Source organism: Pleuronectes platessa, chromosome 17, assembly GCF_947347685.1.
Source record: "Pleuronectes platessa chromosome 17, fPlePla1.1, whole genome shotgun sequence".
Lineage (NCBI taxonomy): Eukaryota > Metazoa > Chordata > Actinopteri > Pleuronectiformes > Pleuronectidae > Pleuronectes > Pleuronectes platessa.
Window position 1 is genome coordinate 6,169,694 of NC_070642.1, and position 24,751 is coordinate 6,194,444.

At 38.5% G+C, this 24,751-nt stretch overlaps 1 protein-coding gene across 8 annotated transcripts; it reads left to right on the plus strand.

The window, feature by feature from the left end:
- Positions 1-245: 245 nt before the first annotated feature.
- LOC128460298 (adhesion G protein-coupled receptor F5) lies at positions 246-24,390 on the plus strand. 8 transcript variants are annotated; one of them, XM_053445419.1, is made up of 29 exons: positions 246-391; positions 3,915-3,983; positions 4,616-4,630; positions 4,754-4,860; positions 5,469-5,520; positions 5,657-5,800; positions 5,914-6,087; positions 7,702-7,857; positions 7,977-8,144; positions 8,818-8,889; positions 9,547-9,702; positions 9,822-9,989; positions 12,064-12,183; positions 12,845-13,000; positions 13,122-13,289; positions 15,275-15,370; positions 15,577-15,677; positions 15,757-15,818; positions 16,253-16,374; positions 16,471-16,683; positions 17,244-17,444; positions 17,550-17,672; positions 17,778-17,959; positions 19,003-19,179; positions 19,302-20,681; positions 21,288-21,329; positions 22,047-22,097; positions 22,207-22,273; positions 22,558-24,390. In XM_053445419.1, exons 4-29 carry the CDS (start codon positions 4,759-4,761, stop codon positions 22,614-22,616), a joined length of 4,512 nt encoding a protein of 1,503 aa, XP_053301394.1. In that variant the 5' UTR covers positions 246-391; positions 3,915-3,983; positions 4,616-4,630; positions 4,754-4,758; the 3' UTR covers positions 22,617-24,390. The 8 variants fall into 8 exon arrangements, with proteins under 8 accessions (XP_053301394.1, XP_053301398.1, XP_053301395.1 ...); XM_053445423.1 differs by having other exon boundaries at positions 4,758-4,860; XM_053445420.1 differs by lacking the exon at positions 4,616-4,630.
- The last annotated feature ends 361 nt before the right edge of the window (positions 24,391-24,751 follow it).

The following is a 24,751-nucleotide window of genomic DNA, read 5'->3' on the forward strand; positions in this document are numbered from 1 at the left end:
CAAGACCCATTCCAAACAGACAGGCACTGCACTCGTTTTAAAAAAGTATTGATCAGCACAATGTGAAGATGAGAAAGAAAGAAGGGGATACCGAATGCCCTCCCATCGACCTCTCCAACCTCCAGTCTGACCAGCTGTCTTCCATCAAGCGAACAAAAAAAGAGACATCTCTGAATCTATGATCACAATCACGACAATTAAACAGCGAGCTACTGCATCATCAACTGGCACATCAACATGGCACCTAACTTGTTTGACAGGTGTGTGACTCACAGTAATCCAGTAAGACCAAGCCTTTTCTTGTATGTTTATTATTGGTCTGCATACAGCCACGTCCAGTAAAAGGATCATACCCTCCTGACAAGAGCAAGAAGCCAGAAGACATTGAGAGGTAAATGAATAATTTAGCACTTTCAAACTGTACTCTTGTTTCACGTTACTTGTTGTACCTTTTGGAAAACAGTAGTCCTCTAATGCCCTCTTGATGCTTCATATTACAGAAACTGCAAAATATCTGCCCGCTCAGATACCTGCATCGAAACTATTTCAAATTTAATTAATTAGATGGAAGCATCTTGGTGCTAACAGGAAGTATAAAGTATTAACTAATATTTCCTTTATTAATACTATGGGTAAGATAAGTTTGAGCACAATTAATTTATTAAATAATTCATTTTTATAAAATCTTGTCATGCTGTCTGGAGAATAGATATAAGAAAATATCTGACGAGCTGTAGTTGCTAAATTAAAGGGTCATGGTGATGACACTCTATCGTCTTGTAAAGTTATGTTTGATGTCCAAAATGCATAATGTGTAATTTTTTAGGTTTTAAGGACGGTTGATGAAAAAATCTTCAGTGTCTGATGACTTTCTTACTTTCACTTGTGATGCATTGGTTTGAATAGTTAATTTTAATCTTAAACATGGCTTTTTCAAAAACATAAATTTTTGGGGGATCAATGACGTCTTGCCATGTTCACTAAACAAAAAGAACTCTTTGAATTAACTTCATTACATCACAAAATCATGAAAATTATTTCCGCATGATTAAATGGGTTTCTTTCAGTATTAAGCAATTATGTTGGTCTGACAGAGGGGTAGGCAACCTTTAGTAACAAAAGAGCCATTTTGGCTCCTCTTCCCCCAAATAAAATGTCTATAGAGCCGCAAAATATATTTGATAAAACAGCTTATAACGTTTTATATAGTTATACTTTTTATATGAAAACTGTAGTTCGTAGCCTTTTTGAAATTATAGAACGACAATAAAGAAAACTGTTGACATTTTATTGTTATTTTTACCTGTTACAACAAAGAAAAATACTAAACTCATTTGCTTGCGTAATAATAATAATAATACATTTTATTTGTAAGGCACTCTTCATCCGAGAATCTCAGAGTGCCACATAGTTAAAATCAAAGTCATAAAAATAAAAAAATAAAAACTCAACTCAAAGTAAAAACGCCTTCTTGAATAAAAAGGTTTTTAGGCCAGTCTTAAAAGAGTCTAGGGTCTGTGTTGCCCTCAGGTGGTCAGGGAGACCGTTCCATAGGCGGGGCGCAGCTGAGCAAAAGGCCCGGTCGCCCATGGTGCGGAGGCATGTGACGATCATGGAAATACTTTCCATGATCTAATCAAAATCAATTCAAACAACAGCTGTTACGTGCAAACAATGTGAACCGTAACAAAACACAATTAAATGTTTTAAAGGATGGATTTAGAATGTTAACTGTGAACAAGTTCATTATTAGAACCAGAGGTTCAATGAGCCTGCTTACAAGACTTGAAATTTCTGAAATTTGTTTGCTTTGCTTATTTTTAAAGTGCCAACAAAATGTAACTTTAACTTAGTTAAAAAACTAAACATTCCACAGTAAGGGACATTTTTCCATATAAGCCAACAATGGGTTAGGGTAACCCTAACCCTAACCCTGTTTGGTTAGTAACAGGAAAGCAATGTTTTGAGAGCTTGCACATTTGCAGAAAGTTTGTTTCCATCTAGTTTCATAATGATCTTCTGCAGAGCTTCAGAGGTGTATTTTAGCTCTCTTGGGTAGCTCAGGTTAAGAGTGTACACAAGCGCCATCAGCATTGCCACTGCAAAAGGCACATACCTGACCTCATCCAACAACTTCACACCCTCCAGAGGAATTCAGTCATCCTCAAGCAAAATCATATTTCATTTATGTGCCTTATATTCCATTTTCTATAGTAGATGTCATATTTACACTATTAATGTAAAACAGCTATCACCAACTATCTTCAAATAATCAAAGCAAATACATTCCAAATGTTTTAAGAGCTGATCTTTGGAAAGTTTTAACTGCAAAGTGAATTTTAAAGTATAAAAGTAAAAGTAATGTAAGGGGAATTTTTTTATGTAAATACATTAAAGTACCATATGTGTACTACTGAGCATTAGCATGTATTTTCTTGGAGCGGAAGACATGATAACTAGTTGCCAATAAGTATTGTAATAGTGCAAAAAGTCAAACTTCAGAGGAATGTTATCAATAACCTTTATTGGAAGAGACCATGAGACCTTTGGACTAAATCCTGTATGTACAACAACACTACCGATAGGCTTTGTTCAGCCGCAAAAGCGGCTGCGGGGGGATGGCGAATGCTTAGAGGACGGGGCCGCACGCCGCACGCAGCTCTGGCTTTGCCCTCCTTTTCGGAACTCTCCAGTGCGGTTGTGTGGTGGCCCCTCGGACTGGCCGTCATCCCACGCGTACGGCGGGCACCCAGCTCAAACTCTCCTCGCTCGAGGGGGGTTTAATATCTCACAAAAAAATGACAAACCAGAATGAAAACAAGCTAAAATGAAATAGGAGTAACGAGGCTATTTTTAAAATGTAAGGAGTAGAAAGTACAGATATTTGCGTGAAAATGTAAGGAGTAGAAGTAAAAAGTCGTCTGAAAAATAAATACTCCAGTAAAGTATGGATACCAAAAATGTCTACTTAAGTAAGGTAAAAAGGTATTTGTACTTCGTTACTTGACACCTAACATAACATACAACTGAATGTTGACAGTTTCAGCAGCTCGTGGGAATTTTGTTTAGGATGGACTCTACTTAAATGAAATGCATAGTATTCCATGTCTTAAAAGTACATGGGCAGTTTGTGTTTTGGCGTTGCCTTTGACGGTGCAGCGTCTTCCCTGTGGTAGCCGCTGATTTGTCACATTTCTTATATTCCTTTCTCCCACGATTTAATGTTTTTCTTCAGTTTACTACTTATGTAAAAGTATTTGAGTATCTATTTTTAAAGTTATAGAAGCACAACTAGCAACACAAAACACTGGTAACTCGCCATGTGTGGCAGACGACTTTCTACGTTGGCTAAAACCCACTAACACCGAGTTACAAATAAACTGTTGGGTCCTCATGAGAAAATTAATAGACTAACACCTGATGAGATTTCTGAACAATATTCAGCTCGCTTATAAGTGGATGGAAACAGATTTTCCTTTACCTTTTCCATGCGCCTGACAAACACCAACGGTTACGCACCTTACTTCCTGTATTTTCTTTTCTCGTGATGTCTCATAGAGGTGTGCTCTCGCGATGATTGCCTTGCTTCTTGCGCAGAAATTCGCACATATTAGTTCATATGAACGTGACTGAATCTTAACAAAGTGAAATTGTTGAATATTTTACAAATCCGATGCAATGTAATCATGGTCATCATGCTAACATGAAATTGTGTTGTACAAAATACATTTTGCATTCAAGTAAATAGGACAGCCAGCCAATATCAATTTTTTCAGTGTTCTAGAAAATGACCAATTAGATGAATTTTCATTAGAGTACAAAGTTCCTGAATGAGAAGTCCAATGCACACAAAATGTTGCCTTTTGGAACTTGGATATATACCTTACTCAGCTGTGCTGACCACTTAATGACAGGATTCAATTCAGGAACCAGGTGTTAAGGGCCCAGCAACAGAAACTCAGCAGATGACAATCAGTGAAGAGGTGAGTTTAACAAAATCTAACTATTTGCTGTCGTGCCAAGGTCAGTCCTTCCTTTGTAAGGTACCTCGCAATTAAAAATGCTTGTTAATGGTGTCCATGCTGTTGAAACTTGTGAAATAATTAAAAGAGAGACGCTCAAGAGGCCCACATAGCAACCGACCCTGCACCGGGATTAAGAAGTTCTGTTCATGATATATTTGCATGCATGTGTGTGCTTATGCATGCACTGTTGGCACTTCTTTAAATTTGGCACAACTTTCAACAGCATGGACGCCATTATCACAGGATTTTCATTGTGAGGTACCTTACAAAGGAAGGAGTGACCTTGGCACGACAGCAAATGGTTAGTATACTGACAGTGTCAATAAGAAAGAACCAACGGCGTCATAGCCCTGTGAATGACTCATGCTAACAATAGCCTTCAGAGTTAATTCACACATACACAAAAATCAGTGCTTAATATAGATGGGTGTCACCTTGTTCTTGTTTGTGCATTGGGTTAGGTAATAAGTGGAACAATAAGGGTTGAAACAGGTTGAACATTTCAAACATTATTTAATTTCTTTGGTTGAGAACTGGTAGAGAATTGGTAGAAAATTTGAATAAATTTGTTAAAATGTCATTCATTTCAGCTCATGGAACATAAGGTATGTCACATTTCATGGAAATACACCTGCTGTTTATATTTTTGGTAAATATAAGTATTAAATGGATGTGTACATTTTCTCTGACTGATTTAATAAGAATAAAACACTGTGTTTTCTCTCCAGTCAGGATGGCATTACCAAAGACTGTAAGATTTGTGATTGTTCTTCTGGCTATTATCTACAGTCTGGCTCATCAGGGAAACAGAATATCTCTCAATATTTTCATTAAGGTAAGATTCATAATTAATCAATAACAATGAGCATGAACTAAAATCACTTAAGGTTGTAGCTCTGTGCCACAGGATTTATTCTGATCCAGTAGTTAAATAATAATATTATCGAAACAAAAAAAATACTCATGACCAAACTGCGCTAAAGCACATGTTCTGCATCAAATATTACATGATCCAATATTTGATAACAGGGACGTGCTCATACATTTTGAGGGGACATTGCTCAAACCTGAAAAAATTTGCAACCCCAACCCCCCATGCTAGTGTGAGTTAACACATTAGTGCATATAAGCTACAGTTCCCTAGGAACTTGTCAAAGCAGCAATATGATTTTGCAGCTAGAGGTTAACACTATCATCTATCCAACTGCAAACCACAATATTTAAACTTTGAAAATAAACTTTTTCGAAATAAATTCAGATCATTATTAGTTGACATTGTGTCAAATGTAATTTTGCAATTTCAGTCTCCCGACCTCAATCTAAATGTCAGTTTGGACTGTGTCACATGATACGGAGAAAAGGGCATTGTTTGCATAAATGGAGAATTTGTATATGTTATAATTACTTTCATTGATATTGTTCTATGGAATTGGATTTTTCCAGGAACTGATGGATACAAAAGCTTCAGGCAGTCATACCATAGAAAAAAGAGTGGGTGAGTCACACTGTGATGGTATCAAGGGAATGTAAGAACTGTGTTAGTGAGAGTCCCTACCTACTGTCTGTGTGCATATTTGAGCAAACAATATTGACTATTGATGCGTCTTTATGTCTATTTTATGTCCCCTCAGCTTCCTTAGATTCCTCTGAGTACGTATTCCAAGCTGTTTTGAACTTGTCTGACCTGGAGAGTCTCAGAGCTATTTTGAGCTCAAACCCTTTCATTGCACTGAACGACAGTAATGCTTTAGTTACCAACATTAAAGCCACATCAGGTATAAAAGCCCTCCTTGTTATTTCCCCATTGTTTGCTACAGCATTGAATGTGTACTAAATACTAAACATGTCATTAAACCCTGATGTGATGTGCTAATGTTTCTTCACACAGTGTGTTACTCAAATGGGACTGCATTCCAGTGCAGATGTGAAGAGAACCTTGCTTGGTCATATAATACCTGCATTATTTATGGAGCGTGTGATGCCATCATCGGTGACACGTGTCGATGCCTTAATGCTCTTCCAGCTGATGGCCAATACTGCCAGACAATCTCCACCCCACCAGGTATGCCTGATTGGTTAGCAGCAAAGGAATTTAACATATTGTTCCTGTTTCCATCAGTGAACCATCATTCGATATATGAGTGGGGGAAAGTATAGATTTTTACCCGAACAGATATACTGCAAGTACAGGTTGCTTCTTGTTGAAACAGTAGGTTATAGAACATGAATTAAATTAGCACCTCAGCTGACAATGATATTAAAATGTCTCTTCGTGTTCACACACCAATGCATAAATATAAATATATATAATATAAATATAGTAAAACGGTCAGAGTGAGCACTTACTTTGAGCGGCCCAAGATCCTGAGTTGGGAGTAGGTGCCTATAAACCACATGTGACTGAAAATCAATACTTCCTTAATTTCTTCAGCCTGAATTTAAAGGGCTGGTTCACTGAAAAATAAAAATACTCTAAGTATTTACTCACCACTATGGTAGTGGAAGTGTGGGTGAAAACAGTGCTACAGCCGAATCCAATACAATTTAACTCATTTTTGACCTCTTTCTTCAGACCCAATAAAACAACAGAAAGAACATGGCATGCCTCCATACTGTGGTGTCGTTCACGTGTCTGCAAGCACAAACTATCACATTGGATTCGAAACGGCATCATTTACACCGTGTTTGATAGCTTTCTCTGAGGTGCATTCACGTACCCTCAGGCACACGGAACACCGCATACCTTCTCACCAAAGGGCACACGCGGGGTGCACGTTCTTGTGGCTACTTCCGCTAGTATCGCCACTTCCGGTAGTGTACTTTTAGGCTTAAAACAGTCTGTAAATGATGCCGTTTTTAGTCGAGTATGAATGTAGAGGCTTGCAAACACTTGGATGACACCACAAAAGCAGTATGGAGGCATGCTGTGTTTAAATTATTTGAAGAGGTGTCTGAAGAGGTTGCCTAGGCGGAAAACCCTGTTTACCCCCTGAGACTGTGTTTTGTGGAACACTTCACCCGCCCTTCCATTGGCATAGTTGTGAGTGGATACTGGGTGAATTTTCCTTTTTCAGTGAACTATCCCTTTAATGAACTTTGATAAAATTTGGTTTCGAGACATACCTGAAGAAAAACAATTTGCCATGGGCTGACACCAGGTTTCTACAATCGAGCACATATTTGATTACAAATTGATTTATTTGATTAAAACTGTTCCAGCTCATGTCCTAAAAGCCACCTCCTATATGGGAAAATCTTTGTTCTGCTCGGCATAAATTCAATTAAAAAATCATCTGGTGCTGGTGTACCATGAATGCCTTGCTTACAAGGTATCAGAATACCAATTGCCCTTTTTCGAATGGATGGAGCCCAAATATGATGCTAGAGACAAAGCGATGTAGTGCATTCATATATTTTCAAAAGGAAAAAATGTTTGATGCTGGGTTGAGAAGACCAATGTCAAAGCCCCAGAAACAAAACAAATCAGCCAAAAGTCCAAATTAGTCCATGAGAGACAGGTAAGACGGAAAAACATCAGGAAACTAGCACTGCACAGGACAACACTGACAAACATGATCCATGTCATGATGGCTGCACTCACAGCAGTGAAAAGTAATGTATATTGTTGTTTATGGTGGTGACAGACGTGTGTGATGGGTTATCTCCTGTTTTCCAGGCACTGTGGACGCTGATTTGGTCCTTGAGCTGCACATCCCAGTCTCCACTATATCAATTAATGGCCTTGATGTTTTCAGAAAAACTCTGAAAAGTTTCAGATTCCCCTACATTGTTGATCAGACTTTGAACGTAACAGGAGTGAATATGACCACAGGTGAGCACTCCTGTTTAGATTGTTTCTTTACATAAACTGTGTAACTGATTTAAAGCTGTTTTATCAAACACTGTATCATTTATATTCTTTGACTTGATGTGTTCTTATCTCGATGAAAGTTTGCTATCCAAACTCAACTGGAGGTCTGCCGTGTCAGTGTGAGGATCAGTTTGTCTGGTCATGTGACCAGTGTAAGACCTATGGTGTGTGCGGTAACCTCACCACACAGAACTGTGGATGCATAAATGGACTTCCTCCTGACGGAGGGTTGTGTGAACCAATCACAAGTAAGCATTAGTGTTAAGTAGCTGTTCTTATAAAAGTGGTGCTCTCAGTAAAAAGGACAACAAATAAATATTTACTGTATTTGCCTGGCTGTACTACTGGTGGTGACCAATGACTTTATTTAAAGATGGACCATATGACAGCTTCCAAAACCTGAAGCAAAATATGCTTAATCACCACCTGGTGGCTGGCAGGACTATGGTCATAAATAATGCCTAATCCATGTTAGTTTCTGGGGCATGGACCCAAAAAAAAGTAAAAGTTCAGAACAAACATTTCAGGTAGTTCTGGTCACACTTAGTATGAATCCAATTATCAATCAGATGCAATGGAAGAAAGCGAGCTAGTCACGACTGCCAGCTAAGACTGACTCGTGATTGGTCAAGAACGTGTATCGATGGGGCCTTTCAACTGTGCGTCTATCCTCCGACAGCTATTCTGGCTTTAAATATGCAAAATGGCAGTGTTGGTATAATGGGAGGAAGTGAAGGAGTATTGTTCATCTTTATATACAGCCTATGGTGTTGATCTATAAATGGTTAGAGTTGTGTTGACTTATCTGTTTAAAAACATGTCATGTTTAAGTGATGTGACGTTAATCATGAATAAAAGTGCAGTGTTTTTTCTATCAGCAAACTGTGGTGAAGTTATTTAATGTATCATTTTGCTCCTCAGGTGTCGCTCCATGTCCAACTCCAACTCCAACTCCAACTCCAACTCCAACTCCAACCCCAACCCCAACATCTGGTAAGAGAAACATTGTCCTTTGTTTTTATGTTCAGAGTATTTTTAAGTACATTGAGACACATACTGGACAATAAAAGTAAAATAACTTTTATCAAAAATCTGGTTTCAGTACATAGTTGAATGAAATAATCTGTTGTGTGGAGTCAGCAGGTTTCTAACATGTTTCCTTGTTAAATTGATACCTCACTTTTAATTAAAAAAGATTAACACTGTTATACTATTAACATATAATGCATTCACAATATAAGAAGATATTTGATTATACTTAAACTGCTACTAATGTTTATTAAGGTTTCTTAACAGGGATAAATACAACAATTCCTCCATCACTTAATTGTATAGTAAAGGATGTGTGTATATCTGAAGACCGTTACTAGCACCTTAACATTAAAAAACTCTCGTAGTTTTAGAACCATGAGTCTTTGTGCGGTTTAGAAATGTACATGTTTACTTCTAGGTTCATACAACTTACACACTATAAACCATGAACTCTCAACGCAAGCAAAAGAACAAATAGTTTAAGTAGTTTGCACAGGACAACATTTTGATCAACATAATCCATGTCATGATGGCTGCACTCACAGCAGTGAGAAGTAATGTATATTATTGTGTATGGTGGTGACAGACGTGTGTGATGGGTTATCTCCTGTTTTCCAGGCACTGTGGACGCTGATTTGGTCCTTGAGCTGTACATCCCAGTCTCCACAATATCATTAAATGGCCTTGATGTTTTCAGAAAAACTCTGAAAAGTTTCAGATTCCCCTACATTGTCGATCAGACTTTGAACGTAACAGGAGTGAATATGACCACAGGTAAGAACTCCTGTTTAGATTGTTTCATTACATAAACTGTGAAGCTGATTTAGAGATGTTTTATCAAACACTGTATCATTTATATTCTGTGACTTGATGTTTTCTTATCTCTATGAAAGTTTGCTATCCAAACTCAACTGGAGGTCTGCCGTGTCAGTGTGAGGATCAGTTTGTCTGGTCATGTGACCAGTGTAAGACCTATGGTGTGTGCGGTAACCTCACCACACACACCTGTGGATGCATAAATGGAGTTCCTTCTGACGGAGGGTTGTGTGAACCAATCACAAGTAAGCATTACTGTTAAGTCGCTGTTCTTATAAAAGTGGTGCTCTCAGTAAAAAGGAAAACAAATAAATATTTACTGTATTTGCCTGGCTGTACTTCTGGTGTTGACCAATGACTTTATTTAAAGATGGACAATATGACAGCTTCCCAAACCTGAAGCAAAATATGCTTGATCACCACCTGGTGGCTGGCAGGACTATGGTCATAAATAATGACTAATCCATGTTAGTTTCTGGGGCATGGACCCCAAAAAGAATTCAAAGCTCAGAAAAAACGTTTAAGGTAGTTCTTGTCACACTGATGTTTGTTCAAATGCTCATATTTCCTTTAAGTTTGAATCTAATTATTAATTAGATGCAATTGATGAAAGCGAGCTAGTTATGGCTTCCAGCTGAGACTGACTTGTGATTGGTCATGAAGGTGTATCGATGGGGCCTTTCAACTGTGGGTCCATCCTCTGAAAGCTATTCTGGCTCTAAATATGAAAGATGGCAGTGTTGGTATAATGGGAGGAAGTGAAGGAGCATTGTCCATCTTTATATACAATCTATGGTGTTGATCTATACATGGTTAGAGTTGCATTGACTTATCTGTTTAGCATCAGGGGTCTGTATTACAAAGTGAGTTCAACATACACAGGGTATCTTTCCGAGATCCAGATGAACTTAACCTAACCATCACAGTCCCAGTTAAGCAGAGCCTCATTATTCACAGTGAGGATCAAACTCTTGTATAATAAAAATACGAGGAGAACAAACACAGCATCCAGACTATAAAAAGCAGTGACTGCTGCTTAAAGCAGGAAGAACAGCTGGTAAAGAAAACCCCTGTTTCGGTGAATGTGTAAATTAAGGAGCCCCATGGTCACTTTGGGGAAAAGTATACTACGTTGACACGACATAATAATATTTAATTAGTCGAATTACCGAGATGTGAATCTGTTCTTTACTAACAAGACCTGTGGAGCTGAACAGAAGAAGCCTCTTGGATGAGAGATGAAAAGCTTAATTTAATCACATGATGTAGCCTCTCTAATGAGCTTTGATTGATGGACACTGTCTCCACTGACTCTGAGGACACACTGTGGTGGATACATTTGCAATTACTAGTCGAAAAAAACATATGGACCTGTTTTCAGGAACGTGACTGTGCGCATTTGATATCTAAATGACAAGATGCATCTGGTGCATCTGGAAACAGGGAGAGATTTAGATGTACTGGGTGTGTTAGTGACGGGTATTGTCTTAACCAACCATTTGGTTAAGTAATATTCCCTTATCCTCCTCTTAAAGTTAAGTGGGCATCGTGCAACAGTAGTCTCAGTCAGGTGAGGCCTGACTGCGCAAGTGTCTGAGAGAGAGAGGGGAGGGAAGCTGTCACAAAGTAAATCTGTTATCTATCTATCCCCCATTTGCAAAGACTTATTTAATTTTGTAGGATACACTTACTTCAAGAGAAGAATAAAAGTATACGACTAATTTGTGATTATCCCGCCGCTAACACACCAAGTCCACAAATATCAGTAACTCCCACAAGTAAGGAAACGTTGATCAATGCAGACAGTCTGTGTTACTGTGAGCACATTATTCATATACGTGTCAGGTTGGTAATGTTTGGCTCCTGCAGCTGAGAAAGGTTTGTCATCCTGTGTGATGAGGATCTATATCTTTCATAAACACCCTCATCTGAGTAGGTAAAAGGATTTTGTTGGCGTCAGAAGACCACTGTCCTCTTCAAAGACTCTAACAATCCATACAGAGACCCATAGGATCCGCGAAGAACAGTGATGTCACGTTTTACTTCTTGATATGACATCTCCAAATTAACCTGATCCGGAACAGGTTAGCTGTTCATCATAAGTTACCATGGTGATTTACACTAATAAGTAAACGATCTTCGTATGACCTGAAACTCTGAATTTACCCTAAAGTTATCTCGATAACTACGAAACTGGCTTCGTAGTACAAGGACCATGTCATGTTAAGGTGATCTGATGTTAATCATTATTAAAAGTATATTGTTTTTTGTGTCAGAAAACTGTGGTGAAGTTATTTAATGTCTTATGTTGCTCTGCAGGTATCGCTCCATGTCCAACCCCAACCCCAATCCCAACCCCAACTCCAACCCCAACCCCGACTCCAACCCCAACCCCAACCCCGACTCCAACCCCAACTCCAACCCCAACTCCAACATCTGGTATGAGAAAAACTTTCTTTTGTTTTCATGTTCAGAGGATTTTTTAGTACATGGACACATTAACTGGACGATACAACTAAAAGAACTTTAATCAAATATCTGGTTTCAGTTCATAGTTGACTGAAATAATCTGTGATGTGGAGACAGCAGGTTTCTATCATGTTTCCTTGTAAAATTAATACCACACGTTTAATAAAAAAAGATTAACACTGTTATACTATTAACATATGACACATTTAAAACATAAGAAGATATTTGATTATACTTAATCTGCTACTAAGGTTTATTAGTTTTTTTACCGGGGATAAATACAACAAGACCTCCTTCACTCAATTGTAAAGTAAAGGATGTGTGTATATCTGAAGACCGTTACTGGCACCTTAACATTAAAAAACTCTCGTAGTTTTAGAACCATGAGTCTTTGAATGGTTTAGAAATGTACATGTTTACTTCTAGGTTCATACAACTTACACACTATAGACCATGAACTCTCAACGCAAGCAAAAGAACAAATAGTTTAAAATAGTTTGCACAGCCAACATTTTGATCAACATGATCCATGTCATGATGGCTGCACTCATAGCAGTGAAAAGTTATGAATATTGTTGTTTATGGTGGTGACAGACCTGTGTGATGGGTTTTCTCCTGTTTTTCACCACAGGCACTGTGGACGCTGATTTGGTCCTTGAGCTGCGCATCCCAGTCTCCACCATATCATTAAATGGCCTTGATGTTTTCAGAAAAACTCTGAAAAGTTTCAGATTCCCCTACATTGTCGATCAGACTTTGAACGTAACAGGAGTGAATATGACCACAGGTGAGAACTCTTGTTTAGATTGTTTCATTACATAAACTGTGAAGCTGTTTTAGAGATGTTTTATCATATATATTGTATCATTTATTTTCTGTGACTTGATGTTTTCTTATCTCTATGAAAGTTTGTTATCCAAACTCAACTGGAGGTCTGCCGTGTCAGTGTGAGGATCAGTTTGTCTGGTCATGTGACCAGTGTAAGACCTATGGTGTGTGCGGTAACCTCACCACACAGAACTGTGGATGCATAAATGGACTTCCTTCTGATGGAAGGTTGTGTGAACCAATCACAAGTAAGCATTAGTGTTAAGTAGCTGTTCTTATAAAAGTGGTGCTCTCAGTAAAAAGGACAACAAATAAATATTTACTGTATTTGCCTGGCTGTACTACTGGTGGTGACCAATGACTTTATTTAAAGATGGACAATATGACAGCTTCCCAAACCTGAAGCAAAATATGCTTGATCACCACCTGGTGGCTGGCAGGACTATGTTCATTAATAATGACTAATCCATGTTAGTGTCTGGGGCATGGACCCCAAAAAGAATTCAAAGGTCAGAACAAACGTTTAAGGTAGTTCTTGTCACACTGATGTTTGTTCAAATGCTCATGTTTCCTTTAAGTTTGAATTTAATTATTAATTCGATGCAATTGAAGAAAGCGAGCTAATTATGGCTGCCAGACTGACTCGTGATTGGTCATGAACGTGTATCGATGGGGCCTTTCAACTGTGGGTCCATCCTCTGAAAGCTATTCTGGCTCTAAATATGAATGATTGCAGTGATGGTATAATGGGAGGAAGTGAAGGAGCATTGTCCATCTTTATATACAATCTGTGGTGTTGATCTATAAATGGTTAGAGTTGCATTGACTTATCTGTTTAGCATCAGGGGTCTGTACTACAAAGTGAGTTCAACATACCCAGGGTATCTTTCCGAGATCCAGAGGAACTTAACCTAACCATCACAGTCCTAGTTAGGCAGAGCCTCATATTTCACAGCGAGGATCAAACTCTTGTATAATAAAAATACGAGGAGAACAAACACATCATCCAGACTATAAAAAGCAGTGACTGCTGCTTAAAGCAGGAAGAAAAGATGGTAAAGAAAACCCCTGTTTCTGTGAATGTGTAAATTAATTAAATTAAGGAGGAAAGAATTTGTTCTTTACTAACAAGACCTGTGGAGCTGAACAGAAGAAGCCTCTTGGATGAGAGATGAAAAGCTTAATTTAATCACATGATGTAGCCTCTCTAATGAGCTTTGATTGATGGACACTGTCTTCACTGACTCTGAGGACACACTGTGGTGGATACATTTGCAATTACTCGTCGAAAAAAAAACATATGGATCTATTTTCAGGAACGTGACTGTGCGCATTTGATATCTAAGTGACAAGATGCATCTGGTGCATCTGGAAACAGGGAGAGATTTAGATGTACTGGGTGTGTTAGTGACGGGTATTGTCTTAACCAACCATTTGGTTAAGTAAACTTCCCTTATCCTCCCCTGAAAGTTAAGTTGGCACTGTGCAACAGTAGTCTCAGTCAGGTGAGGGCTGACTGCGCAAGTGTCTGAGAGAGAGAGAGAGGAGGGAGGCTGTCACAAAGTAAATCTGTTATCTATCTATCCCCCATTTGCAAAGACTTATTTAATTTCGTAGGATACACTTACTTCAAGAGAAGAATAAAAATATACGACTAATTTGTGATTATCCCGCCGCTAACACACCAAGTCCATAAATATCAGTAACTCCCACAAGTAAGGAAACGTTGATCAATGCAGACAGTCTGTGTTACTGTGAGCACATTATTCATATACGTGTCAGGTTGGTAATGTTTGGCTCCGGCAGCTGCGAAAGGTTTGTCATCCTGTGTGATGAGGATCTATATCTTTCATAAACACCCTCATCTGAGTAGGTAAAAGGATTTTGTTGGCGTCAGAAGACCACTGTCCTCTTCAAAGACTCAATCCATAACAATCCATACAGAGACCCACAGGATCTGCGAAGAACAGCGATGTCACGTTTAACCTGATCCGGAACCGGTTAGCTGTTCATCATAAGTTACCATGGTGATTTACCCTAAAAAGTGAACGTGCTTCGTATGACCTGAAACTCTGAATTTACCCTAAATATATCTCGATAACCACGAATCTGGCTTCGTAGTACAAGGACCATGTCATGTTAAGGTGATCTGATGTTAATCATTATTAAAAATATTGTTTTTTATGTCAGAAAACTGTGGTGAAGTTATTTAATGTCTTATGTTGCTCTGCAGGTATCGCTCCATGTCCAACCCCAACCCCAATCCCAACCCCAACCCCAACTCCAACCCCAACCCCAACCCCAACTCCAACTCCAAGTCCAACATCTGGTATGAGAAACCCTTTCTTTTGTTTTTATGTTCAGAGGATTTTTTAGTTCTTGAAGACACTTACTGGAAATTTAAAGAAGAAAATATTAATTGATCTGTTTATTCATCGATGGAAATGCCTGCTGACTACGACAACAAGTGTTATTATACATATAATGCAGCCATTAAAGTTGTGTTTGTTAATGGAATTTTTTCTCTATGTCAAGAGCCAAATGTCGAGAGGAATTTCTCGTTTACCATGGCCCTGGACTACGATCCTGCCTTCAACAAACACAGCAATAGAGTTTATCAAGATGTTAATGCCGCTGTAAGTCATTGTTTTCATTAAATGATGTTAATATATTGTAGAATTATTATCTAGCAGACTTTGTCACTGTTTCAAACAGATTCAAAAGCAAAGTAGGAAGCACATCCCAACCTTAAAATCAGCTACGTTAACAGGATTCAGGTAAGTCACATCTTAATTTTAGAAGAATACATTTCACCTCTGACAAAAATTTTTGTTTGTTCACTTTCATTCTCACTCTACACTCAAATCGCCTGTTTTTTCACTGTGTGACTTGATGAGATGGTAGACATCTCTCTTGAGCTGTCCCTAGCTGTCGTCTATTGCTGCAAATGTAGACTCTGGATCAGTTAGAAACACTCAGAATCAAAATAATGATCACCACTTGAGGCTGCTGTAGCTCAGTAAAATTAACAATGTGCTGCAAGATAACAGGTACGTTGTGCATTTATATCCTCTAATAAACAAAGCAGAAGGATTTTTTAAGGATTTTTTTTCTTTTTTTTCCAAGCATTACAGACATGTTTCATCAGACAAAATGACTGCCGTGCTGTTTTTAATTTGGATTTTCTTTGGAATTATATCATATAACACAGGAGTGGAAGCACCGTCGTAGATTACAGCATCACAGCAACTGCATTTGAAGAAACCCAAATCGAAGCATTAAAAATTGGGATATTTTCAAAACTGGCAGAAAACTATTTTATGATTTTTGACAGTAAGTCGGTTCCCGGTAGGCATAAAATATCATATTTTTGTAACAATGTGTACAGATGACTGTATATTAACTGCCTGGTCTTCCTTTTTTTTCAAGGCCCAACAAATGTAAAGTTTGATCAGCCTTTTTTTGGAAAAAGGGGGATTTTGACTTGTGGTCCAATACCACCTTATCTCAGTTTCACTGGCAGCTGGACCAGAGAGTGGAGACGTGATGGCGAGTTAATACTTCAAGATAGTCTACACATTTTTTCGAACAACAGCGAAAGTGAAACTTTAACAGTGTCAAAATTTTTTGCCACTGACAATGGTAAGACATAGATCCATTGTTGCAGTAAATAGATGATTTGAATGTCGTCTCATTACGTCTTGTTTTCAAATCGTTCACATTTGCAATGCAAGTGCCGTCTACAAGTTCTCCTTGTGCTCTGACCTACTGTAAACAATTACATAACTCTGATCGGCTGTGTGGCAATTGTAACCAACTGCCATTTAGGGGTTGTGTCAGATTACTTTGAAATGTCGTTGGCAATGTTTGTATTTGTGATTGTGTTTTCAGTTACTTGAAACAAAAGACATTGTAATTTGTGTTCTTAGTAATGTAATCGATTGTGAGACAAAAAGTGTCTGGATATTTGGGCATTACGTTAAAAGATATATTTTGGTTTTCAATTTATATTCAAAAATGTAAACGACATGTCATTTATAGAACATACAGGTAGGATGTATGTTACCTTGTGTTAATGCTAAATTAAGCCTGCTTTGCTTTGTTGCCTTGTCACTGGATGGGACTGTTATCCAATATCGCTATATATTTTTGTAGTATTTTGGCAAAAGTGGTTTTCCATTGATTTTACATTCTATTTTCAGGAAGCTACGAATGTAGGCTGGAAGAAGGAAACATCTTCAGACAGAAATCCAACAAATTTTTCTCTTATAAGGACGAACCATTAGTCCAAGTATCACCAGTGAAAATAAGGGTCAAGTGTGAGGAAGAAAAGAAAGTGTTACTGAAGTGCTCTGTCAACAGCCCCTACCAGGTTGAGTTTAAAGATGTTGGATCCAAAAAAGGTAAGCCGCCAACAAACCCAAAAGGAGTTCATTTACATATTGATGCAGCTCTAAGGCGGTAATTTTTGATGACGTGTGAGTGTTTTCCTTAATGTTAATACACAGGTCCTGAAATCACATATACACATAAAATTGAGACGTGTCCAACCCCGACGAAGAAGTTCATTTGTCAATCGAAAAACTTCTCTGATTTTAAAAATGAAATAACATTGGAGTTCGGCACGGGGGGTAAGGGTTACACAAGTGTTTAGAAGCATATTTAATACAGGTTCAGGCCAATGTTTTTCCTGTGATTACAAGTAGTGATGTGAAAACCCATTTGTTTCTCTTTAGACTTCTTATGTGTCAATGAAATTAAGTTTGGCGTTGGAAATCTTGGTGACCGGGCTGACGGTGCTTGCAATTCAACTGAGGTGGGGAAAACGATAGCAGAGTGTCAGAGAAATGGAAACTGGAAAGATGTAGAAGACCAATGCATCCTAAAGGAAATTCAGGCGCTGCTTAACCAGTCTGAGGTAATGTAGCTCTCCTTCTTATTCCGGGTTCATGTACTCCCGCTCTCCACGGCTAACACACCCACAACAAGAGCTGGAGAATTCAATTTTGTTAATTGGTTGGAGGATTTTGATAGACATTGTTGCACAAAATAATCCAAGTGTAAATGCAGGAATTTGAGGGAGGGCAAAATCGGAACTTGGAACCAATAAGTCCTGCTCTTAAACTAAAGACCATCCTTGAATGAAAATAGGCATACTGAATAGTGTCATACTGTCCTCCCTCACAAACACACAAGTGTCTTCATTATTTGAAGTTAGAGGACATTCACTGAACTAGCTTCTCTGATATCTAGCGGCCGTGTGTTCCACAAATTTGGAGCATTATTTTCAAAAGCTGAATGTTTGATTTTCTTGTTGCTGTTGTTGAGAACTGCTGATAGATTTGCTGCAGATGATCTCTATGAGAGTTATAGAGGAGACATCGTCACCTAGAGTGTCAGCTAAATAACTTGGTTCGAGCCCATTCAGAACCTTGTATGTAAGGAGGAGAACCTTAAAGTGAATCCTGTGGGTTACGGGTAACCAGTGCAGAGGAGCTAACTTCACTAATGTGTTATCTCCTCTTGGAGCTACAGAGTTCTAAATTTGTCTCTATGGCTTTGTTTGGGAGGCCCCTGAAAAGTGCATTACATTAATCCAGTCAACAAGAAATTAGCAGCATCTTGGTTGAATGAAAGAAAGTGAACTTCTTTTCCATAATGGCACCTTTAGGTTTCACTCCCCTGCTCCATGGAGAGAAACTCAAATAATTGCCCACGAGTGAAGCTCACTTTAATTCAACAGTTCATACTGTATACCTCCCAATCATTACATTTTCAGCTTAACTTCTGTATTGTGTCACACTGTGACCCTTGACAGCAACAAACATCACTGCATAAACTGAGTTGGTCATACCCACATGCCCTTAACGGATAAAAGCTTATACCCAATTATCAGTAAATAAAAATTGTATACATACAGGACTGACTTAATCTTAACCCTTTTTCTTTTTCATCTCATAGTTCCTGAATAATAATTCACTGGCAGCATTCCTGAAACAACTCAGAAATGTCACTCTGAAGTTCAGAGAGAAAGTGGTTGAATCATCGGCCAACATTAATGCCATCGTTACAATATTCAATAATGTAGCAAGCACGACATCATCTTTAAATATCTTGATAACTGAAACTGAAATGAAGGTATGTGAAGCGGTCTGCTGCAGAGATATACTCTACACATGACCTAAAGAATATATGTATGCAAAATATATACTGTATTTTTACATCACCTAATGTCCACTTACCTTTCAATTCTCTCCTAGGATGTCCTACTCACTGCAGGTGTCCTCACTGCAGATGAGTCAAGGCAACGATGGGACTTTCTAAACACCAATTCCACTGTAAAGAGCTCAGTAGCAAAACGTAACGTCCGCAAAGCTGCTACTGCCAGCTCATTATTTTTGCTGTCTCTTGAGACTATAACAAGTAACATTAACAGTAACTCTTTTGAGATTGTTACACCTTCTATTCTCTTGAACAAAACCACATTCACAGACACCTTCAGTGGTGACTTTAATTCTTCAGTGGAGATAGACATACCAGAGGCTAATGGAGGAAGTGAGTCGATCACTGTGATAACATTTTCCTCAATGGATAACGTGCTCCCAGCAAGAGACGAAGTCAATTCAACCCTCAATTTCATCAATGGGAAGGTCGTGCTTGTCCAGTCCGCTGCCACCGTCAATAATATTTCCTTTGCCTTTGATATCATCAACATTACTCTGGGAAACCCACAGTGTGTTTTCTGGAACTTCAGCCTCTTCGATGGCCTGGGAGGATGGGACGACGAGGGCTGCAATTTGACATTCAACGTTAACAATACTGTCACCTGCACATGCAACCATCTGACCTCTTTCTCCATCCTTATGTCACCCTTTGTTCCTGATTTCCCTCCATTGGATTATATAACCTATATTGGAGTTGCCATATCCATGGCCTCCTTGGTTATATGCCTCATCATTGAAGCTGTCATATGGAGAAAAATTCGAAATAAGACCACCCCCTACTTGCGTCATGTGTCCATTGTAAACATTGCTTTGTCGCTCCTGATTGCAAACATTTGGTTTATTATTGCAGCAGCCATCTCAGATGCGGAAGTGAAAAACCAACCAGCATGCACTGCAGCTACCTTTTTCATCCATTTTTTCTACCTAGCCATGTTTTTCTGGATGTTAGCCTCAGCTCTGCTTTTGCTCTACCGCACAGTCAGTGTGTTTGGCGGGGATTTGTCTAAGCATTCTTTGTTGGCTATCGGATTCTGTCTAGGCTATGGGGCACCCCTCATCATTGTAATCATAACCATAGCTGTAACTGCACCCGCAAACACCTACATCAGAGAAACTGGGGTCTGCTGGCTCAACTGGAATCAGTCCATGGCTCTACTGGCATTTGTGATCCCTGCACTGATTATAGTGGTAATAAACCTGGGCATCCTGATTGTGGTGTTGTACAAAATGTTGAGGAGAAGGGCAGTGGTAGATGCTGCACAGGCCGCAGAGAGGAACGCTCTTGTGGTTATTGCTCGGACTTTGGCATTCCTCACACCATTTTTTGGATTAACTTGGGGTCTGGGAGTTGGAACTATGACTGACCCACACAACATAGGAATCCATATTTCATTTGCATTCTTCAATTCACTGCAGGTAAAATCATAGTGTTTGCTAATACTCTTATGGTGTGTTCACACCGAAACAAGGTACACATTTTTGCGACGTCCTAAACATGCTGAGGGATGATTTCTGTTTAATCTGGGTCTAAATAACACAAACAGGGAGTATTAGCCTGTTCTATTAGGGGAGAGAAGATGACTACTATCTGAAGCATTGCAGTGTTGTACATTTGTTGAAATGCCGGGGAAATCAGTGCCGTTGTGTGTGGGTCCATTAGCCCAACCGGTACAGCACAAAGCTCGGGGACTGTCACTGCCTCCTACTGGAGCTTTCCAGCCCTCCCTGAGGCTGAGCAGTGACTACTCTGATCACTCTCTAGCTTAGGTCAGTGACAGGACTGAGTCCGCTAATAGGATGACACGACATCGTGTCTCACGAATTTGACGCCTGAGTTCAAATGTTTCAACTCGAACGTAAAGGGCTCCAAATGTGACGCACAATTGCGTCTAGACGCATCTCCGATTGTGTTTTTATGAAATTCATTCAATTTGTGCCCCGTTTTTGTGAACACACCATTTAAGTTATTTTATGGCTTCTTAATCATGCTCTTACCTGATACCACTTTTTGTCTTTATGAAGGGTTTCTTCATATTGTTGTTTGGAACACTGTTGGACAAAAGGGTAAGTTTGACATAAAATCTAAGTTTGGATAATTGAAGGCAAAATCCATTCTGAAATACAATCCACATGTTTACATCTTTAACATTGAATTCCTAAGGTTTAATATATGAATATAATGCACAGAGAAAGACATTTCGGTTTTAATATCTCTTTGGTAAAGTTAGGTTGCATTTAAAAAGAAAACACAAGGGGCTTTCCAGCATATAATCCTTGGTTTTTAGAGAGGATTTACAAAACGACTGCAATAATTGATCTTCTGTCCGTACAATTAGAGGAAAACAATGAAAATAATTAGTGCTTAATTGTAGATTTTCTATTGGCTAACAGATTATTAGCCTTTTGATTATGCCTTTTTCTGCCAAACTAATAAAAACTGCCACAATATTTAACTTTTTCATAAGCGTATGTCAAACCTCCACATTTAAGTCAAGTTTAAAATTAACTTTGAATTTTCTTGTAGTTTCCCAGGACAGGTTGTAGATTGCCCTGCAGAATTGGGCTCATTTTCATGTTTTGCTGTGGTTGGAATCTTTGGTCCACTGTAAGACCTATTGGGCTTGAAAGACCCATGTAACCAACACAAAATAAATAGCTCAGTAGGTCATTAATATGGGCCAAGTTAGCTGAATTTGGCCATTAATGACCTTTTAAAAAGGTTTTATTTTTAACAAACCTATTTGAGTTTTATGTGCTTATTTTTGAGGATTATCTTTTCAGGTGCGGACAGAAATAGCATTGATGTCACAGACATCCAGAAGTGGGACAAGGGTAAGAACATGCTTCTAAATCACATGGATTTGTTTTTTGTTTGGGAGAATCTGGGTATGTTTTTTAAATATTTTGGTGAATCAAGTAATTGCTTATATTCTTATTTTAGAGCACCAGCGGTGGAATGTCATCATCAAACGGACTGGGCATTTTCCGCAACTGGAGAAGAGGAAGAGGTATAGCAACAGTTTAGACAGAAAGACAGATGCTTTCAAAACACGGGTTAAGTTGTATTATTACCCAGGTCGTTGTGTTCAGTCAGTCCAGTACTTTGGTCTAAATCAGGAATTATCGAAACAATACATGAGCAAAGACGTCGTTAACATGACAACATAATGTGAGCATTTTAGCATGCTGACCTCACCAAAGCTCAAATCCCCACTGCCACAAATGCTCTTTGATATCAATCCTGTTTTGTAACCGCAAACCTAATTGTGTTGTTTTGTGAATGTTTTTCCAGATGGTTACAACGTGTCATCTAATGAATCGGGTGTATCGCACTCCTTCGTCAACACTTGATGATCGGCGTTGGCAAACCAACTATAACACAATTTTCTTTTCTTCATTGCAGCTACAAACAAGGAAAGATGAGCATTTATTTAAATCATAAATTATAGATTTTATTTAGTCAAAGCATTGCTCACAACAACACTGATGCAATTAGCATAAAACGATTTATCTAGTCTTACATACTTTTTGTTAATGTAACATATAAATGGAATTAATGAATGATTTGATCGTATGAATGATCATGTTTTTCTTTTATTTTGTTACATCTTCTGTCTTGTTTACACAGTCACATTATGTGAACTGGTCAGGTCCCCATTGAATGTGATGCTTTACATTATATTGTGAAGACACACATCAAGGTTTGTGTAAGCTTAGGATTTGGCAAGTAGGGGTAATGGTACAGGGTTAGATTAAGTAACTAGGAAATTAAGTCAATGACATCAGAACTTTTCAAGACATGGCTGTGTGTGTGTGTATGTGTGTGTGTGTGTGTGTGTGTGTGTAATAGACAATCAAATGTCCACAGAGTAGATGCAAAATGGTTTGTTATGGTTTGCCAATCAAATCAGTTACACAGCGCAAATTGTGTTACACAGATCAGTGAACTTGTTTACTTAAGGGGTGGCATCACAATGACAAGTTGTCTTAGTATCAGGTAAATGGAGCACCAGGAATCACTAACAGGTTAGGGTTGATAATTTTGGTGTGTGTGATAGGTGTGTGTGTGTGTGTGTGTGTGTGTGTGTCCAAAAAGGACTCTCCCTACCCCCACTGTCTAAGTGCCCCTGCGCAAGGCACCTTACTCCCCCAACATCTGCTCCCCGGGCGCCGTACATGGCTGCCCACTGCTCTGTGTGTCCTGCTATGTCCACCAGATGGGTCAAAAGCAGAGGACAAATTTCCATCATCTGCATGTAGTGTGACTGTGCATGTATTTGGGATCAATAAATGTATCTTATCCTTTTTTAATCCTAAAAAAATCTTATTCAGTGTGTTTTTTTTGCAGTCCTGTGCAACATAAAACTGATAAAGTCGCAAGATCACAGTTTTAGATTGTAGTAGTGGGTGACATGGTCACTAACAAATGATACAGAAATGTCCAACTTTATCAATTCTCCATCATTCCTGTTCTTCCAATCGTATTTCAGGAACTTGAATTCTTAGTACTGAAATTGCAGAAGTAAACATTTCAGTTAATTTGCATTTATTGTTTTTGCCTGGGAGTGAAAAACAAAGCAGCACAGTGGAAGTAACAAAGAAGCCAATTGTGAGTCACAGCATTTATGTAAAGTAATTCTCCTTCAGAACCACAGGCAACAATGACTTGCACAGAATACAATAGTCACACTACCTGTTTTTATATAATGCATTTGATAGTGTAATAAGTAATATTGGTATGCCTCCATTACCTGGTTCAAATTTGGTGCTCAAAGGTCAGTGTCAGGGTTCTCGAAGCATGTTTTTGCCCCCTTGAATGTGATATCTCAAGGCCCCCATGAGGAAATTTCTTCTCCACTTGACCAGTTGTCACTTATATGGATGGAATTGAATGGAAAGAAGATCTATGTTGACTTAAATTCTTGTCAGAGGTGAACAACCGCAGTGCTTTATTTCTTATATTAAACATTGTTTTTGTAATAGAGCTTATGTGTATCTTAAATAAATGATGTGTGTGTCAGTAAAGACAAGTTCTGATCTCTATATTTGTACACTAAAGATTTGTGAGAGAAGCCTTATACAATTTTATTTTAGTATGATGACAATAAAGATATTTGAATTTTAATTGAATTTTTTAAAACAGTGTTTCTCAAAGAAGGATAGGAAGGGATTTTGATATTTCCTCCTCTACGGTCCCTAAACGTCTTTAAAATGTTGTAAAAAGGAATGGCAACATTACAAAGTGATAAATGATTTACCGTCCCAATTTTTTTAGAAATATGTTACAGTGTTTATTTTGAAAAACCAATACAAAAATAAAAATTTTGAGGTCAAACAAGGATTCAGCACTGAACAGGACTGGATACATGCGACAGGCATCTACTGTCTGACCGCCTGAAGCAGAGCACTCGATTTGATTATACAAAAATCCATGGAAATTAAGAGGCTCTGTGCATGTGCTGACTGCTCCAGCTGACATGGAGACA

Excerpts from the sequence above, each read along its gene's own strand:
- LOC128460298 (XM_053445419.1), top strand. The coding sequence starts at position 4,759 with ATGGCATTACCAAAGACTGTAAGATTTGTGATTGTTCTTCTGGCTATT. Across the intron at positions 5,801-5,913 it reads CAACATTAAAGCCACATCAG|TGTGTTACTCAAATGGGACT; the intron begins GTATAAAAGCCC and ends TTCTTCACACAG. Across the intron at positions 16,375-16,470 it reads CTATTTTATGATTTTTGACA|GCCCAACAAATGTAAAGTTT; the intron begins GTAAGTCGGTTC and ends TTTTTTTTCAAG.